A 17,521-nucleotide genomic window follows, 5' to 3' on the forward strand; every position below is an offset into this window, starting at 1 on the left:
GTGCCCTGACACAGAAGTTCAAAGGAAAGGACTCATGGGAGCTCTTACTTTCTGTCTGTCAACCCAACGATCAGAGCCAAACACCTCTTCTGTGGAGGAGTCTCTGTGGGTTTGACAACAGATTCAATGGCTTTTATTTCTAAGAATTATAGTCTGTATTCCCAGCCCACAGGGTTTGTATAGTGACTTACAGTCAATTAAAATGGAAGTCTATATAATAAAACAGGGGTTTTATTATAAAACATGTGGCCCTCCAGATGTTGCCAGACTACAGATCCCTTCCTGCCTGTCTATGGGCAGGAATGCTGCCTGGGGCTGGGGGGGGGGGTAGGACCAGGTGTTCCCCATCCATGCAATTAAAAAACTCCATATAGAATACACATTCAAACACATTTTTTAAAAAGATCCTGTAGAGGTCTATAAATGAATTTGATCAAGCATAAATTAGCCTACACCAATATAAAGATTATAACCATCTTCCATAAACTCAGAAATGAGTCAGCCTGGTAATCCTGGGCAATGAGATCCTTAAAGAGGGGACCATTATAGAGAAGCCCCTGGAGAGCAGCCTGGGAAGACTCCTCCGTGCACACCGTCCTCATTACAATCACACTGTCCACAGCTTGCCAAGTGAACTGTGGTGGAGTGTGAGGAGTGCAGTTGACATGACAAGGATGGGCATGTGGTCTTGGAGGAATGAAAGATTAGCAGTGAGGCAGCAAAAATTAGTGGTGGTTAGCAGCTTTTGGCACCCATGTGGTCCTCAGTGAAAGCCTCTGGGCCCCGAGCCACAACTTGCTCACAGGTACCTTATTTTCATGTTCTGTTGTAAACTCAGATGGAAAAAAGTAATCCTACTTATTCCACGTTTTCCTGTGTGATGTCAAATAGGCTTAACAACGGTAAAAAGAGAAATATTAACGGAGCATGAAAATTTGCTATGCAGGCTGAATATAACGTCACACTCTGGGCGTGAGCGCTAAATTCCTTGCCTCTACTTTAATAATGCAAAGCCTAAGTAGCAGGACTTGAACCCCTGTGAGATTAAAAAATAAAATAAAAAATGGCTTCCTGTCCTAGCTGGCTGATCATATGAAAATGCATAAAGAACACATGTTCAGAGCGTTCAATTAATATATCCTGCACACTCTGACCAGACAACTAATCCAAAAAGCTCTACTAAAGCCATCAAGGGAAGGAGAGGATGCTGGCAGAAACAATGAGTGGGGAGATTTACTTTTTCCTCACAGACACTGTTGAGTTATGCCGTGCCGTTATTTTACTTGCACGTCTTGCCTGCATTTATCATATTTATCAGGAAGCTGGGGATGTCAAGAGCAGATGTTGGACCAGTTGCACAGGTGCAGACTCGCGGGCTTGGGCAAGGCTCTGCTGATACAGCGGAAAGGTGGATGTGAGCCTCCTCTATTAGCTGATTTATGCCTGGAGCTTCTTGCCAGATGCGGAAGAAGAAATACATGCGAACGTAATTTAGAGACTCCTCACAAGATTACATAATGCAGCTTGGCTACCTTGAGCACTTGGCGACGCCCCTTTCCCTCGCACAACTGGGTTGCTTGAAGAGTGATAAAAGTATTAGGCTTCCTCCCTTTTTCAAATGGCATCTGCATGATTGTGAGAATGAAACCCAGATGTGATGTTTATTCCAGGTATATTAATTTGGAATAAAACCAATGGTCACCCAAAACTGAGGTTTCTTTCAGCCATTCAAACAAAGCGAAGTCTGTTATAAATTCTAAGGTGAGAGCAAGCACAACACTCTTAAACAACAGAGACGGCTATTTGTATACATGCCGTGAGGTAAATTACAACCTGATAGCCTATCATACTCAATCGCGATGCAGAAAAGGATGGTTGCTGATGCTTGGGGATGCCCATCTAAATCTTGTCACAAAATCCAGTCTCTTTCACATTAACTCAGTATCAGATAATGCTCTGAGCATGGACAGCATTCTCCTGCTACTTTATATGGTATTCTTTCAGACTCCTATAGGTGGAAAAGACCTATAAAAGCTTGAAAATACAAGACATGTAGCAACCTGCTTTGAACTGAAGAGGCACCTGGTCAGATTATTGGGAAAATGGGACAGTCATGCCCAAAACTGTACAAAGCAGCAGGAGGGCACCAGGTTGTGAAAGACTATATTACATCAATCAACATGTCAGAAAGAGGACACAGTTTCTAAAGCCTTTGAAGTCAGTGTTAGCCTATGAACTGTGGCTGAGCCTTCTCAAGGTTGACAAAGTTTCAGGGTGGCTTCCAAAGGCAGATACAATTCAGATGGCATAATCAGACTCTCCCAGAGGTCCAGAGAAGCCTGGCCCACTTCCAGCATTTGAGGCCCCTGGTCATGAGAAAAAATTAAAATGACAGCAGCCAAAAGCAAAATAAGGTATCCAAAATAGAGTGAGGCATAATTTGAATACATCTTTTATTTAATGAACACTTATGTAACTGAGATGTTGAGCCATGTTTTGGTCTGCAATATACCAAGCTGAATGGGCCCCCCTGACCACCACCACCTTGCCTCTGATTGGCTGCCTGACATAAAACTGGCATGTCTCAGCTCCAATGCCACTCACACAACATCTTCCATTTTTGCATAACTGGCTCCCTTCTTTTATACCTTTGTGCCATTTCCAACCTTTTAAATAAGATCTTAGTTTACCAAACATGAAGCTTGGGGGTGCCTCAAGACTTCTGTGGGGGAAGGTTAGGTGGCCAAAAATAATAATAAATCTGATTTGTATTCTTTATTTCTACTGTTCTCATGTATACAACTTAAGAGAGGTTTATTGTATTAAGCAACATTTAAATCTATATACATTAACAAAAGCACCTATGCCTCTTCTGAAGAAATTCAGCCTCTCCATTCATTAAGATAGGCACTATATTTTGGTACTGTGTTGAAATGCAATGGAAACAATGGGCATTTATTCATTTCAGGGGCAGTTAAATGAAATTAAACATCATTGTGACTGACAGCATTCTGTTTTGCATCACTACATTGCCTACAAGGAAAGGGCAAGTGCCTGAAATTCCAGCACAATTGATAAGGATTGCTAGCAATGGCTATAATTAGTGCATTTTATTGCACTTGACTGCCTTCACCACTGGGGTGGAGTGCTTTCTCTCTCTTACACTGTTAACATTGAGGCTGAAAGAGCTGTCATATTTAAAAGAAGCTGATAGTTGCTTGTGCTTTGTTGTCTTTCGGGACTGAGCCTTCATTGTCAGCATGCCACATAAATGCCATTCTTGGTACTATTATTTTCCATTCAAGTACAACTTGGTTTGCCTTCCACATATATAGAAAGCAGACACACTGTGGGGGAGGAAAGGATGCCAAGGAAAATGTTCTGTCTTAAACTGATGAAACTGGAGGGCAAAACTCAGTCAATAGAAATTGGGAAGAGAGGTCAAAGATTATCTTTCATAACATAGGGCTTGTCCACAAAGCCAGTTATCTCTGCAGGGCAACTGAATAATGCTATTTGTTCTTAGTTGAAAGCCCATAATCTTATCTTTCTCCTTCTCTTTCCCCTGATTGCTTGTTTTCTCTGTACCCTGATTTCACTCATAATCACTTAAAAGGTCTGGTCAACTTTAATCCCTACTTCTGCACTACAGCAGGAAAAAGCACCATCTGGAAATGCTGTCAGAAAAGTGCTTCAGATGTTGGAAATCCCTGAGCAAGCCTTTGTAGACTCACCCATCTTCTATCCGAACCCAGAGGTCATTGAATTGTCTTTGGCGATGGTTTTTATACTGCTTCTTGTGCCACTTCTTCTGCCGCCCAAACTCTTCCAGCTGACTGATGCTGTCTGGCAGTAGAAGATGTGGAGGAAGACTGTCTTCTTCACTGGACTGAGGAGGCACTGAAGATGATGATGGTGACACAGGGTCAAAAAAATGGATAGCAGGTGTGGCTGTTGCAGAGGAGCCTCTAGAAGGTGCGTTGATGTTTGCTCTGGGGATGCAAAACAAGCTTATCAAGAAGTGATTTGTGGCTGTGCTAGAAAAATCAAGATCTGAAACAACTGGGTTGCACTTAATTCACACAATGCCACTATTAGGCACAACAGATAGTATACAATATGCAATATTGCTGTGCCTTCCATAAGAAGGAAGATCAAGAGCCACAAAAGTTGTGGATCTGCCTCCTTATTTTATTCTGAGCACACAAGTCAGACATCAGCAAACCTGTCCTGGGCAAACTAACCTGATCTACGGAAGTGAATGAGAGCCTGAAGCTGAAGAATGAATAAACTGCTACAGTGAAATCTTTTCCTTTGGAATTTTTGGGAAACCAACTAGTCTGAGCAATGGACTTTCACTCACAATCTTATCGTTCCTTACCTCCCCACTGCAGCCCTCTGTGTGCCTACAAAAACTGTTCTAGAGGGTAGGAGGAATCTTCCAGAGCACAGAGAGGGATGAAGGAGCTACAGAGTGGAGAAGAACAAGTAGGATCTCCTTGTTCTTAGAATCATATAATTGTAGATTTGGCAGGGGCCACAAAGGTCATCAAGTCCAATCCCCTGCAATGCAGGAATCTTTTGCCCAACGTGGGGCTTGAACCCTGAGACCCTGAGATTAAGAGCCTCATGCTCTACCGACTGAACTTTCCCAGCAGGATTCCCCAGGTACAATGTTGCATCTCACACTAACTTTGCACAGGCACTCAGTAAGGATGCTTCCGGTTTCTGTTTGGGAGAAAGAGGTTAGATTCACATAACCATATTGTTCCTTCCAAGTCTATGATGGTCTTATCTTTGAAGAAGTAGAGTTTCATTTTAGTTTCATTACATTTTTGATAATAGTACAAAACATATAACATGGCAGCTTTGGGCCTTGTGCCATCATTTTGCTACTGCATCAGAAGCAATGCCAAACATGAGCTAATATCACTTTATAGATTCCCATAAATTCCACAATGGGAATATTTGTCAATTCAAGAATTCTACACTTCTTTACAAATAACTTTCATCCTCTGCCCACAGACCACAAAGGCATCTGTCTTGTTGTATGCAAATCATGTAAGTATGGAAAAGCTTGCAACATACATAATTATTTGCCATTTTATATCCCCCTCCCAAGTATTTGGCTGCAATTGTTAAGGTTTTGGTGACAAATGCTTGTACATCTCATCGCCTGAAACTGCCACACTCCAGCAGTGTAGAAAGGAAGGCATATATAATATACATAGGGTCTTGTGGCTTGCATTTAGGAGACACTAACATATGTGAGGATGCAGTAGTAGTAGTAGTCGTAGTAGTAGTAGTAATTTATTATTTATACCCAGCCACCCTGGGTAGTAGTAAAAAACAATACCTTAATATATTCAATGGCAATATGTCTCTGATCTGTCACCCTACTGAGGAGAACCACATAAACTGTGAGATGTTTAATCTTCTTCATTTTATCTTAGGACTCAAATGTCTCAGTAAAAGGAAGAGAGGAGGTGGAGATATTTGTTGCAATCACTGACACTTCACTCATATGGGTTAAGCTTAGGCTTGAAACAGTGGGTAGCAGTGGGCTCTTCTTAGCTGGTTCACACATGCCATAGAACTGGCTACATTCCATTGACTGTAGTTCGCAGCCACCATCCCACAATCATCTTAGCCTCCTCTTCAAAATTTGTGCAATTAGAGGACTACACTCATTTTGGAAGGAAGTTATATTTATTGGGAATACTTAAAACAACAAGAACAACAACAAGTAGAACAACAACAACAACAGGAAAGGAGAAATAGCTCCCATTGTTTCACAGGAACCATGTTTCATAATCTTTACCCCTGAAATAAAGCCATTTCATTTCTCTTACCGTCAAGAAAACCCCATTATGCAATAAATGAAACTCTGAGGAAAATGAAAACCACTTGCGGTGTCCTTCCCCAGAGCATATTATGTCACTCAGGAAACATCCTCCTTGGTGTGTATGATTTTTTCACTGAAAGTTTGCTTGTTTGATTGGAAGTGCTTTATCACCGTGCCAACTGCCTGAGATGGTATCTCTGCCATTCATTCACATACTTCCCAATGGCTGAACGACACCCTGTCCCCCCTCTCATTCCAATAGGTTTGGCAACTGCTGCAGATTATAGCTGAAACTATGGGTGGCATTTGGCTTAGATTCTAGCAATCCTGTTGCTAGTATTTTTCTATGCATTGCTTCATGCCAGGATATTTTGGCAATATCCTCCAGCCGCTTGCTTTGCTAGCTTGTGTATGGTCCACTAATGTTTTTATTTAGTGACTCGACCAGAAGTCTTGTTGGTGTTGAATTAAACTTGCATTTCCAGTCAAACATCTACTTCTAATATTAGCATGCAACACTTCATATAACTTCTCTGGACACCACCATTAATAAAAGGCCATCTCACCTGTAGTCATTTGATGGTGATGCCCAGAGAAAGGTTTCTATAGTGAAATAAATAAATAACAAACTAAGATTTCAATCCAAAACCCACTTACTTAAAAACAGTCCTGTTATAAATTGCTTTTGAGTCTCCCTCAAGTCCTTTGATAGCATTGTGGCTAAATGGTCAATTAGCTACAAACTGGGATTACAATCCTGACAGCTGTGAGCAGAAAAAGCTGCTATTTTGTGCTTGCCATAGAAGTGTAGAAGACATAACAACCAGGGAGATGGACAAGAACTTTATGTTCTCTCTTGAAAAAGAACATAACAAGAGAAGAAAGCCTCTGACTCCACCCAGATTCAAGTACTCCCAGTCCACCTAGGGACTAAACTGTATAATAACACTATCCACACACTGCGCTTGCATGAGCCATGTGTACAATTAGCGATATGAAACAAGCTTCCATACATGGAACAGATTATTGGGTTGCAATTTGATTTTCCTTATGTCAAGATCTTGGGTAAACAGCTGCCCTGCATTAGAAAGAAGTTCTGCGAATTGTGGCCTACAATTATAGAGTTCTGCATTGACTTTGAAGCAGTCCCATTAAAGTCAGAAATACTGGAGAAAGTGGGTAGTGGGTTGCAGTAGTAGCCCTTGTAGTTGTAATGATTTCAACACATGCTGAACCATTGCTGCTCAGTTTAAAGAGATTAACTTTGGAAGCTGTTCAGACAAATGTGTGAGAGGCTTCTTAGCTTGACGGCATGATAGTATATGTGGGAGAAGTAAGTGCCGGACAGTCCTGAGTGACTGCAAACAGACCGCAGACGTCAACAGATAAAACCAGCAATCTCTGTAGGCACATGATGCCACTCAATACTTTTGTAGCCACTTGGGATGGTACAAAGTGTAGCAGCACTTTGTTCCCGAGGAATATTACTGGAGGCTGAAAAGTTTCATCCATAAGACACAAGTGCCAAATGAAAGAAAGCAGGATAAGCTCCTTCCACCCTGCATGCTGCAATCACTTGGAGAGATTGCTTTTCATTCACTATGTAATTTGGAGTGGTAAAGAGGTATGATTCGTGTTAGAACCACTCCAGTTATTTAAAGTGGATTACTGCAACACAGGGCTGCATTTGAAAATGGCCCTTTGTGCTTCAATTAATTCATAGCTGATTTTGAACCTTTAAGACCCTTCACAGTTTGGGACCAGGGTACCTGAAGGATTGCATTTTACCAATGTGACTCAGATGGCAAGATCTTCTTCTGAGGCCCTTCTCTGAGTGTCCCTACAAGGTGAGGTGGGTGGCTGTTTGGAAAAGGGCCTTTTAAGTGGTGGCACCCTGGATGTGAAATGTTCTCCCCATAGAGGCTCATCTGATTGCTAATTTGTCATCATTTCAGTACCGAGTCTTTTCTTCCCTCCCCATCCCTTCAAAATTTGCTATTGTCTCAAAATTTCTTTAGTTTACTCTTCTTTTTCTGCTTTTAAGGTTTTCTGCTGTTTGTTGTTTTGCTCTGACTTTTTAAAAAAAATTCTATATAGTAACTTGCCCAGAGAACGTTTTGTTATAGGGTGGCCTATAAAGAAAGGAAGGAACAGACATTGTGGTCCATTTTTTCACAGGTAAAGGTAAAGGTAAAGGGACCCCTGACCATTAGGTTGAGTCACGGATGACTCTGGGATTGCGGCGCTCATCTCGCTTTACTGGCCGAGGGAGCCAGTGTTTGTCCGCAGACAGCTTCTGGGTCATGTGGCCAGCATGACAAAGCCGCTTCTGGCAAACCAGAGCAGTGCACGGAAATGCTGTTTAGCTTCCCGCCAGAGCAGTACCTATTTATCTACTTGCACTTGACATGCTTTCGAACTGTTAGGTTGGCAGGAGTAGGGGCCGAGCAACGGGAGTTCACCCCATAACGGGAATTCGACCTTCTGATTGGCAAGCCCTAGGCTCTGTGTCTTAAGAAAATATGCCAAAAAAAGAGAAACAAAACAAATCTGGTCCAAACCCATCAGTGAGATTTCAATAAGGCCTATACTCATACAGCAAATATTTTTAGCTTCTCTACCCAGCTTTACAAAGGCACTTGGCATGAACAATTTTACTCTCTACCCTTTTGCAAATGAGTACTAGTAGCATGTGCATGTGCATTTTTTTATTGCGCCAATGACAGATCAGGCTAGAAATCATGGAGAATTGGGTGCAGAAGATTTGCTGTATCTTTCTCATTATCCCTTAACCACTCAGGCTGCAATGCATAATATCAACAGGGGTTTCTTTTGTAGATATAAAAACTTGTTGGCTAAACCACCAAGATATTACTACCAAATTAGCAGGTTTTTTTAGGAACAAGTAAATAGAAGGATGTCGCTACATGTTCTGGAAATATCTTGCTGGATATGAATGATATCTAAAGAAAATCTAGTTCTTCTATCAGTCAAATCAACAGGACATTTCTCAGAGCAACAGGACTAATTTTTTAAAAAAATCTTATTTTAAAGTATGTTGCTAATTCTTTTATCTAAAATTTACCCAGAACAACTACATTTCTTGACTACGTTCCTTGAAAGTTAATTGGATATATAAATGCAATAAAATCACAAAGGAAACAATTTTATGAGCAGATGGAAATTCCTTGGAAATCTGGTGTGCATATTTCCAGTGACCAATTTGTAAAGCATTCATTCCTTCTAATCCCACAGATTTGGTTTAAGTTAAGAATTAATTTGTGCACACTCAAGTTGAAATGTTTTGATTTAATCCCCCACCCATCCTAGTTAGAGGCTATTGAAAAACCTGTTGTCATATAAAAACAGGTGGAAGGGTGGGATGGTAGAATAAAAAAAAGACTCCATGCCCACAGCAAATCATAACATCAAGGCCATGGAGGCTTAACATTTGGCTATGGGCTTTGGTTTTACAAGCTGCACAATAGAGGATCTCACAGGCCAAGTTATTCAAAGATTAATCAAAATACTTATTCTTGGCAGGCTAAGGAAGCTTTATTTTTCAGATTTAATTAGGATATGGGCTGAAAGGTCAGGAGCACCAGATATGGCTTTCAAAAAACCAAGTTGGCTTTTAAGAACTGATGCACAATGTCACAGTGAGCCTTGGGCTCCCTTGCTCTGTCTCCTCTTCTCTTTTATGCCCAAAGGTTTTCACTACCCTGAGTTCCTCTTCTTGACATACAATCTCAGGGAACAGTGGTTTAAACTATGCTATGAAAACAAGCCAGAATATGAAATCATGGTTTCGTCTTGGCTCGTTCTCACTAAACACAGGCTCCAACTGCACTATACATTTAAAGCATTATCATGTGATTTTCAACAGCCATGGCTTCTATCAGATAATCCTGGGGACTGCAGTTTGTGAAGAGTCCTGAGAATTATTAGGAAACCTCTATCCCTCACATTGCGCTACAGTTCTCAACCCCTGTTCCCAAGGAACTCTGAGAACAGGGTGTGTGTGTGTGTGTGTGTGTGTCTCCTAACAACTCTCAGCACGCTTAGCAAACTACAGTTCCTAGGATTTGACACAAACTACACTTCCCAGGGGAAGCCATGACTGTTAAAAATTACATGATAATGCTTTAAATATATAGGACAGTTGGGACCATGGTTTAAACAAATCACAGTTCCTAAAATTCATATAATGAGGGGGAACAGCGGTTAGTTTACAAATTAAAAGTTGAAGCTTTCAATCTCCTTGCAATTAAAAAAGAAGAGGAAAGCTGGAGAGAGCGCATAGAAACCTGTGACCATGGATTCTCATTTTGAATGAGTCCTTCAAATGTTATATAACTCCTCGAGTGCTTTGATTCAAGGCAACCACAAACATTTTTTATCACTTTTCTCCTCTTTTGCAGGGGGGAAGGGGAGCAAAGTAAAGAAGTTCCACTCTATACAAATTCCAGTGAGCAAATCCAATATAGCAGCTGCTACCCATTTAATCTGAAAGAACCTATCAAAAAGAGCAATTCACTATGCACCTGTGACCAGTGATGACTTTCTATTGTTGCTGAATTCTCAGAATCTACTCTGCTCTTCAGAAGCGTATCAGTATTGTGTGCCCAACTTAGCTTGGAATGCTGACAACGTTGCATTTCTTTTCCCTTGAATTCCACAATTAATGTTTACTCCATGAACTGAATTATTGAGGCAATATCATTACTTGTGACCTTGGAATCTATACAACCATCAGCAAAAATTATGGGGGGGTATTGTCCCCCTCAAAAATCAAGCCAGAATTGGCATCTAAAGTAAATATGGATATAAGACAAAACCGAACTGGTGATTGAGTCATACTTAACATTGGTTCAAGGCACTGTGACAAAATTAAGCTTCTGTTTTGCTAGTGATAGTCCTCATGTTAATTGTCTACAAGAGCTTCCCTTTTTGTAGAGCATTTATATACAGTTAAGGTAAAGGTACCCCTGCCCGTACGGGCCAGTCTTGACAGACTCTGGGGTTGTGCGCCCATCTCACTCAAGAGGCCAGGGGCCAGCGCTGTCCGAAGACACTTCCGGGTCACGTGGCCAGCGTGACATCGCTGCTCTGGCGCGCCAGAGCTGCACACGGAAACGCCGTTTACCTTCCCGCTGGTAAGCAGTCCCTATTTATCTACTTGCACCCGGAGGTGCTTTTGAACTGCTAGGTTGGCAGGCGCTGGGACCGAGCAGCGGGAGCGCACCCCGCCGCAGGGATTCGAACCGCCGACCTTTCGATTGGCAAGTCCTAGGCGCTGAGGCTTTAACCCACAGCGCCACCTGCGTCCCTTTTTATATACAGTTAGATAACAGCAATTCCCCCACCTCACCTCTGGATCAAAGTTGTGACTGTGTGATTGTGAATTCAGAATAAGTCCATTAGACTTGCTTCCAGACATTAAAATTGGTATAATTATATAACACATGGATAGGGATGGTTTGCATTTAAATGTGAACCTGTCTAATTCATACTTCCGGAAACAATACAGAAACCACAGTTATCCTTTAAAATTTACATGTCTCTGAATTTTGTGATACAGTTCTCCATCCAGAAAACAAGTACGAAATATGTACCCTGGGGAAAGGACAAACAAAAATGCATGCATTAGTGAAAGAACATGTAAAACTGCATTGTTTGCAAAACTGCGAAGTGGTGTGCATATTGAAAAAGTGAAAATGGGTATGAATTTCCATGCAGGCTAATGAAAACAATTCAGAGACTGATGTGGAGATGGACTTAAAATTGGAAAAATGAGAAACTGAGAGAAAATGACTGTTGAAAGATAGAAGAAAACTTTACTTTTTTGACCTTGTGCCATTCTGAAAAACAACTTTTTATCACAATTCTACAATCTAGTGTTTATGTAATGTCCTATGTTTTTGCGACCAATGCACTGTTGAAAATGTAATAGATTTGCTTATTCACAGGAAAAGGGGGGAAATAAAGACAAATGAAGCTTACTTTTCTATTGGTTGTCCTGCAGGAATATGCTTTACTTCAAACCCAGCTTGCTTCAGCACATCGATAACAGTATTGTTGCCCAAGAAGTGACCTAAAAGTGGACAAATAGAAAAGTCATTCAGAAACCTGATGAAAAACTTTTTATTTATCGCTGGACCTGTATCACAATATATTGAAGAGGTTCAGGGTAGATAACAAAGTCAACAGATTAGGTAAAGAACAATTCAGTAGCCTGATTCCACACCAGAACTTCATTGTTCTGGGACCTTGCCCAGGTTCATGCATTTAAAAGTCCCTGAATGCAGAGCATTCCTACTGCTGCAGCTACAGTGGCGGAAGTAAAGGATAAACTAGATTGCTCACTCATGACACTCAGTCCTCTAGAAGCTCTGCTTACAGTTTTTATCCCTCAGCAATGGCAAAGGATAAGTTCCAGGCCAACTTCATGTGGGAACATTATGAAACATACAAACTAAGATCAAACCTGCAGTTATAATTGCAGTGTAGGTGAAGGCAAGTAAGGAAAATGCTAGTTTTCTTCTATTTCAGGAGACACTACAATCATATACACCCACCTAGGTTATCATACAGACACAGGCAGATACTTTTCCTCTGTCCTAGTGATCTATACTGGCAACCATTTCTCTGTTAGTTGTTGAAAAATCAACCATCATGTCCATCATGCTTCCTGTCTGCATTTGCCTTATCTGCCTGGATTGGTTTTGGAATTGAAACTGCAGATCAGAGAATTAAGCTAAAGTCATCTCACCCAAATTTGACATCACAGTCCAACACTTTTCCTGGAAAAGAACTAACCCTGTGAAGATCCAGATTAATTCATTCCTCTAAGAAGCCCAGGTTCCTCAGTGAGCCACAGGAATTCTCTAGTGTGCAACACTTGTCTTTGTTCTGTTTGTTCATTTTTATGAGAGCTGGATTTTGTTTCAGTACTTAGCAGCAAAAATAACCAACCTGGTCATCAGGATGTTGTGCATACACAGAATCAAAGAGAGAAGAGCAATTCCTGATTACTCAATACCAAGACACAGGGTAAAAAGTGATCCCCACCAAACTGTAATTTTTACACAGTTAAATTAAAAAAGCAAAAGTCAATGTGGCTTAACAGCTTAATGAAGATATACAACACTTGCAGTTGCCCAACAGTGAGATAAAATGGTTTCAAAACTCAGCAACAAAATACAATGTGCGCTGAAAGACAGAATAAAAAGTGTCCAAATGGCCTGCTACAATTAAACACTTTAAGTTGCCAAATGTATTTCAATCATACGGTTGTCTTCAGTGGCACATACTGAAAAATAAATTAACAGCTTCAAAGTGGATCGAGTACATATTATCTCAGGCTTGTTTATAATGGGGAGTGCAATGTTGAAAAAGCAAAAAACAAATATGTGACATTATGTTATATTTGTATCTTACTAGCACCACTCCTTTTTGAAAGCTCTGTATTTTGAAAGCTTCCTTAGCAGACCAGAATGATGGATACAAAAATGCATCCCCTTTGACAAGTGGGGAAAGTGCCCAGATGTGAATTGTGATGCAGTGCACACCTGAGCATGGCTTGGTAAGGTGGCTGGGCACCAGGGCTCACAGTCAGACTGCTGGGAATGGCACATGTAGCCCTGATATTAGGATGCAGGCATTCAGCTTGGAGAACAACGCAGGCAGCAAGCTATTTCTCTTGGGGATCCCAACACATTAAGCAGTGAGGAAATGTATTCTCTAATCAGTTGAGTAACATGCGCTGGGGTGGGAGTAATGAGAGCATGGGGAAGGAATGAGGCTTAAAGCTCTTCTGATTGGAGTTTAGAGCTCCGCAGTGGGAAAGAAGTGGGGAGATGATGGTCCAGAGGCCTAGCTGGCTGGATTAGGCCAGCAGGTCTGAGGTTCCCCATCTCTGCAGTGCAGCAAAGGAATTTGCGTGCCACCACCTGCTTTTGCATGTGGATCTTTGCTGGCTCAGGATGAGCCTGGAAATTACTCAATATTCAATGGTAATTTGGATGCCAAGCTCTTCAATGATTCCTCCCCTGTTTATTCCTGTTTATAATTCAGAGAAAGCATGATAATCAGTTTCAGTTGTAAGGGTGATATGCATGTAGAAATTTTAGTACTGTTTGCAAGAGCCATAAAGCGGTACTTTCTAGCCAAAACACACTTTTTAGAACACTTAAAAAATACCATATGAAATGAATCTCAAAATAAAAACAGACAATAAACCCCAATTAAAATTGCATTTGCAGGTTCCAACTGGATCCAGCATTCCACCCACTCCTTTAGAGAATTGTTTGATTCTGGTTTACTAACTGGCTTATAACTAAAGCAAAGACCAGGGTCCCGAAAATGTGTTACATGACCTCAGAGATCTGAATGCTAGGACCCTGGTGAGTCATTAAGTCGGCTCTATTGTAAGCATCCAAGAACTGTGGTTAAAATGCAAAGCATGAAGAAACAATGGGCTTGAGTCCTGCAACTTCACAATTACAGAGACTTTCCAAAAATACTAGCCCAGATTGTGGTCAGCTCCAAGGCAACGCTGCCAGTACTGCTTGCATATACAGATTATTGAAGCAACAGATATCCAAAATTGACACAAATCCTTGCAAGGAAAATCACATTGTGAGAAGCTATCTTGAAAACATTTAGCATACAATCACCACACCAGCTTCAATATGGTTTACTTCAGTGGTCTGAAGAGTATGGGCTCTCTCCCATCTCTCTCACGGTCCAATGCTAAGCGAATTTAAGAGGTTTTTGGCTCTACAGATCTCAATTTGGACATCACATAGGTAGTTCTGTTCCATCTGCTGTTAGTAAAAGACTGAAAGAGACACTGCATAGATAAACTTGCAATACAGCAACCTTTTGGTCTTCCCACAGACTTTCTGTTTGCTAATCAACATTCCTTTGTTTATGGTCCAGGCTCTCCTGGTTTCAATATGGCAGATAGCACCCTCTTTGCTATAAACAGAGCCAGCACAGCTTTATAGATATTATAAAATATTTGTCCCTTTCTTCCATTTTGGAAACCATGATAAGTGCTAAGTAGGGCAGGCTGAAATCCAGATGTTCTCTCTCTCTCTCTCTCTCTCTCTCTCTCTCTCTCTCTCTCTCTCTGCTCCCACCCCTCAAGTTTAAATATTCTGCTGAATTAGGAGATGAAGTAGTTGCAGCTATTCCTGGTTTTCCCATCTGGTCCTGTAATCTGCTCCATTCCTTACCTGCTGTAACAAGCTGGACTCAAGGTATGCCATAGATTGCAGGTGTGTGTGTGTGTGTGTGTGTGTGTTATGTGTGTGAGAGAGAGAAAGATTCAGGAGGGAAAAGCTATGGGTGCCTTGTCTTCTGAGTCCACAGCAACATAAAGATAAAAGTTGGGATCTCTGGGTTGCAGCTTCGCAAATCTAAAAAAGGGCAAGGGCTTTCTTACCCAACTCTGAAGTGCTAATGGCCTCTTTCTCCTGGAGATAACCAGCAGTGGAGGAAGCCACTCGGGCACCTGGGGTGGCGTACCCGGGGGGGGGGGCAGCTGCCCATAGGGGCCTCTGGAGTATGCCTGCCTCCTCTCACTCAGCTGCCCTACAGCTGGAGGCGGGGAGGCTGCAGGCAGACCGTTTGGGCAGCGCAGAGCCTTTGCGCGCCCAAGCCACCACTTTCTCCCAGGAGAGATGTGTGGCTCAGGAGTGCTGCAGGCCCCACGGTGAGTGCCGCCCGGCATTTTGTCACCCCCCTCAGTGGTGACACTTGGGGCAACCCACACCCACCCCACCCCCCTTCCTCCACCCCTGGAGATAATGTATCTGTATCCAGGCTGTACTACACGAGGCTGCAGGAAGAAGCTCAAGTGAAGGGATTTCTTATATAAAATACGGCCTGTAAATGTAAAACAAGCACACCAGGGAGAAGGTTGGGCTAGAGTCCTTAACAGTTATAGTTTTCTGTGTGCAGAGATGATTTTGTCTGGAAGATATTCCACTACATGAACCTCACACTGGCAGCAGTAAGCCATATGACCCAGACCTTTCCACCAGTGAGAACTAGGTCTCATATATCCCTTATCTCTTACCTCCAGTAGGAAGTTTCCACCTGCATTCTGAGATGCAGTTCACCATTTTACAGGTATGTTCAAGTGTCAGTAAACATTGCTTGCATTCAAAGCCACCATAAAAAAATGGTTCAAACCCTGGCATCTCCAGGTAACCCTGGAGAGCCACTGCTAGCCAGAGTAGACCAGGGCTACCCTCCAAATGTTGCTGGACTACAATTCCCATCACTCCTGATCATTGACCATACTGGGAATTGATTTAGCAACACCATGTTGAGTCTAGTAGAAGTGGCACATCCTATTTCGCCACCTGAAATGAACTGAGAATGTGCTGCTATGCCACCAACTTCTCTTATGTGGGTTATGTGGCAGTGCCCACAAAGCAGAGACACCGAGAGCGGGTTCCAGCAAGATCTCATGAGTTTTGGTAAGCTCTAGTGAGATTTTGGTAAGATCTTGCTGTTGCTGGTACCACTTCTCTGCTGGTTGTTGGGTAGACAAGATGACCACAGGGGCATCGCTTCTTCGGCTTCTGTCACCAGAGGTAGTTACTCCATCCTGCCTCATGGGTGGGCCAGCCCTGGCTCTCCTGTAGGCAATACTGAACTAGATGAATAAATGGTCTGGCTCAGTGTAAGGCAACTTCCCATGTTCCTAAATGGGTGACAATTGTCTACCCAATTGTTTGATCATCAACAACCAATGGTTAGATTTTCCCAGTTACACATGTAAAAAAAATTGTTTGTTTGTTTTAAAAAAGGGTGATTGCTTTTGCCAGATGACACATTTAATAAAAATGTCAATTTCTGCTCCCAAAAATAAAAGTCTTACATTTTATTCTTTAAATATTTCTACAGAGGTAGACAATTGTTGCTGGTCTCAATTCTGTGTTGATTTGCTACATTTGTCCTGGACAAAATCCTTACAGCATTATTCTAATTTATTGTGACAGCTGGTGAAAGCTGGGTCAGATGAGGGCAGGATATCTATTTGATTGGGGAATACCTAGCACACATGCAGCAGGGAAGGGGGAGAGCCTCATGCGGGATTGCATTTAATTCTCTCCATAGGCATGTAATGAATACTATCAAGTTCAAATGGTTCCAGTGCTGTTGATGAAACAAAAGGGGTCAAATATAACACTGTGTATAGAAACTGCAGGAAATAAGATATTTTTCAGCTCAAGGAAATAAAGTTTTGTCATTCACAAGAAAGCCTCAGAATTTGTTGTATTAAGTCCTAAGTTAGAGGAAGCTTTAGAGGAGAACAGAGGCACCGCCTTGACCCAGTGCACAGTGCATGTGTGTGACATCATGCACATGCAATGCACACTGCGCATGAACATTGTCACATGCATGCAACATGCACTACACGTGTTGCATTGTCAGGAGGAGACCAAGCATGGAGCCCTGTGTGGCGCAGCTTCAATGGCTCACAGCTCCTCTCTCATGCTCAGGCGGAGCCCTCATTGCGCTCAGCTCTGTGCTCAGCATCCTTCATCCCCTCAACATTGAGGGAGTCTGGCCCTTCGCCAACAGATATTGAGGGGGCCAAAGACACCTCGGCCTTATAGAACTGGTGCGCTTGAGTGAGGATAATGCTCAGTCAGA

The 17,521-nt window shown here is 42.0% G+C and overlaps 1 protein-coding gene and 1 long non-coding RNA gene across 2 annotated transcripts in view; one reads left to right on the forward strand and one right to left on the reverse strand.

Moving 5' to 3' along the window:
- Positions 1-17,521, reverse strand: part of TRABD2B (TraB domain containing 2B) — a 234,061-nt gene that overhangs the window by 4,720 nt on the left and 211,820 nt on the right. The window contains exons 5-6 of the mRNA XM_083742445.1: positions 11,849-11,939; positions 3,735-3,992 (exon numbers count right to left, since the gene is read on the reverse strand). Of these exons, the coding sequence (XP_083598571.1) occupies positions 3,735-3,992; positions 11,849-11,939 (349 nt within the window). The remainder of the gene's footprint in view (positions 1-3,734; positions 3,993-11,848; positions 11,940-17,521) is intronic.
- LOC310846300 lies at positions 5,355-11,419 on the forward strand. The gene is made up of 3 exons (XR_014565237.1): positions 5,355-7,692; positions 10,267-10,827; positions 11,200-11,419. It is a non-coding gene; the product is annotated as an uncharacterized lncRNA (long non-coding RNA).

This window comes from Podarcis gaigeae (genome assembly GCF_964106915.1).
Source record: "Podarcis gaigeae genome assembly, chromosome: 6".
NCBI lineage: Eukaryota > Metazoa > Chordata > Lepidosauria > Squamata > Lacertidae > Podarcis > Podarcis gaigeae.